The sequence below is a fragment of the Aplysia californica genome, unplaced genomic scaffold (genome assembly GCF_000002075.1).
Source record: "Aplysia californica isolate F4 #8 unplaced genomic scaffold, AplCal3.0 scaffold00137, whole genome shotgun sequence".
NCBI lineage: Eukaryota > Metazoa > Mollusca > Gastropoda > Aplysiida > Aplysiidae > Aplysia > Aplysia californica.
This window is the reverse complement of record NW_004797407.1, coordinates 753,619-755,809: the sequence shown is the minus strand read 5'-3', so window position 1 is coordinate 755,809 and position 2,191 is coordinate 753,619. Positions and strand designations below refer to the sequence as shown.

The 2,191-nt window shown below is 43.0% G+C and overlaps 1 protein-coding gene across 1 annotated transcript in view; it reads right to left on the bottom strand.

Moving 5' to 3' along the window:
• Positions 1-2,162, bottom strand: part of LOC101852469 (proton channel OtopLc) — a gene marked incomplete at its 3' end in the record, with an annotated part of 20,167 nt that extends 18,005 nt beyond the window's left edge. Inside the window, 2 exon segments of the mRNA XM_013081594.1 lie at positions 169-1,361; positions 1,848-2,162. Coding sequence (XP_012937048.1) covers positions 169-1,243 — 1,075 coding nt within the window.
• Positions 2,163-2,191: the final 29 nt, after the last annotated feature.

Genomic DNA, 2,191 nt, shown 5'->3' with positions numbered 1-2,191 from the left:
AGAGAGAGAGAGAGAGAGAAAGAGAGAGAGAGAGAGAAAGAGACAGACAGACAGACAAAGAGAAAGAGAGAGAGACTGAGAGACAGAGACAGAGACAGAGACAGATAGAAAGAAAGAAAAAAAGAAAGAAAGAAAGAAAGAGTGACTTGGGGAGTTAAGGGTATTTACCTTTCTCGTCCACACTTTCGTCCTGACTCTCAGGATCGTCGGCGCCAAAAAAGAAGGTGGCGATTCTGCCCGTGGGTGTGGACTCCCTGCGATGTATGCTCACTCTGCGCATGGCAGAACTGAAGAGACTCAGCCTCCGACGCCCTCGCTTCGCCTGGTCGCTGCTCTCACGCATGGCTGATTTGAGAATCCCGAAGTCAATATCGGAACCATCGTTCACGCTTGAGCGGGACGAAGTCTGGGAGCCGAGACTTGTCTTTTTTCTCTCTTCTATGGCGTAAAGTTTTGCCGGAGCAGCCGGGATGGCCGTTTCCAATACAGGCAAAGCTGTGGAACCGTTTGTGGGAGTAGTATCAGACGTGGTTGTTTCTGATATAGATGTGGGCTGAGACGTATCACTCTTTGTGGAAGCAGCAGGAACGGCCGTTTCCGATACAATTAAAGGTGCGAGTAGAGCCGCGTCACCATTTGTGGGAACAGCAGGGATGGCTGTTTCCGATATAGTCAAAGGTATGCGCAGAGATACGTCACCGTTTTTGTGAGTAGCCGCAGGACTGGCGATCTCCGAAATGGATAAAGGTGTCGGAAGATTCACGCCGCCACTGTTTCTGGACAAGGAAGAAGCCATTGTGGTAGCGTTCATCGTGTCTGAAGAACTATCAGAAAATGTCTTGGTGTCTGAGGGAGGTGTAGTTAAAAGCAACAGGGGATCGAACGTGTTTCCTTTGGCTACCGTGACGTCATAGAGACCGTTACAAGCGGTGGTGGCGTTATTCACACTATCTTTCGTTAGAGAAAATCCGTTACATGTATGTGCTCGGGTCTCAGAATTGTCTTCTTTTAGTTCATGTCCGGTAACTGAATCAAAGTTTGTGCTATTAGGGTACTCCTCCTTTTGTCCTTCTTCCTCGTTCGCACCGACAAAAGGATTGTTTCCTCTTAGAGCTCGCAAGTCTCCTGTACTAGGGGCAGATCTAAACAACAACAAATGTTTATTACTCTCAGAATCGTCAATGTTGACGGCAGCCGCATCGTTCAATAGGCTACGGTTTGTCCTGCCTGCGGATATCTCCATGACTATTCACAATCCGCCGACTCCACAAAGTGAAATGATGGTTTCGGAATTTTTAAAATCAGAAAGTTATAATGATAATAATAGTTCTTCTGTCACTATCTGACGATCACCAATGTATCTGCAATGGAGAATATTTCATAAAGATTAATGGAAGAGTTATAGATTAAGATAAGGTGTGGTTTCTGCTACGGCCAATGAGACCAATGTAGACAATTATGCACCAGTGAAAATTTGTACAGTGTAAGTAAAATGTATTAGACAATTGTACAAATTTAGAGAGTTGTACCAAATATTGCACAAATAAGAAAGTGTATTTAGAATATTGGGCAAAGTAAGACATTTTGTATTGGAAATCGTACAAAGTTTTAAAATTGTATAAGAAAACTATACAAAGGTAGAACGATGTATGAAGCTAGAAAATACATTATAAAAATTATATAAAGTGAGACAATTGTGCAGTCAGACAAATTGACAAAGATATCCTCAGTGAGGAATATAGGCTGTTTGAAATGTCAGATACTGCAGGAAGACAGACGGAGAGACATGTAAGTGGGATGAAGTTACATTAAACTGATTCAGAAGCTGATAATAATATGTCCCTTACATAAAAGTCACCTGATTCTCTTCCTATTAATGAATTCCATTGGTTCTCTGATGTCATAATCCTCACACAAAAATGCAGAAAAAAATGATGATGTTGCACACACTTTTGTCCACATACAATATGCAAATGGGTATTCCTTGACTGAGCTCACCGACAAAAGAATAGAGCAGAGATGAACGCGGTGATTTCACGACTGCCGGAGATGAAAAAGGCTCGAAATCAGCGTATTATTACGTCCTGAGGTGGCCATATCTCACAGCCGACTGTGTCTATATCAACAGGACCACTGTGTATGTGTGTGTGTGTGTGTGTGTGTGTGTGTGTGTGTGTGTGTGTGTGTGTGT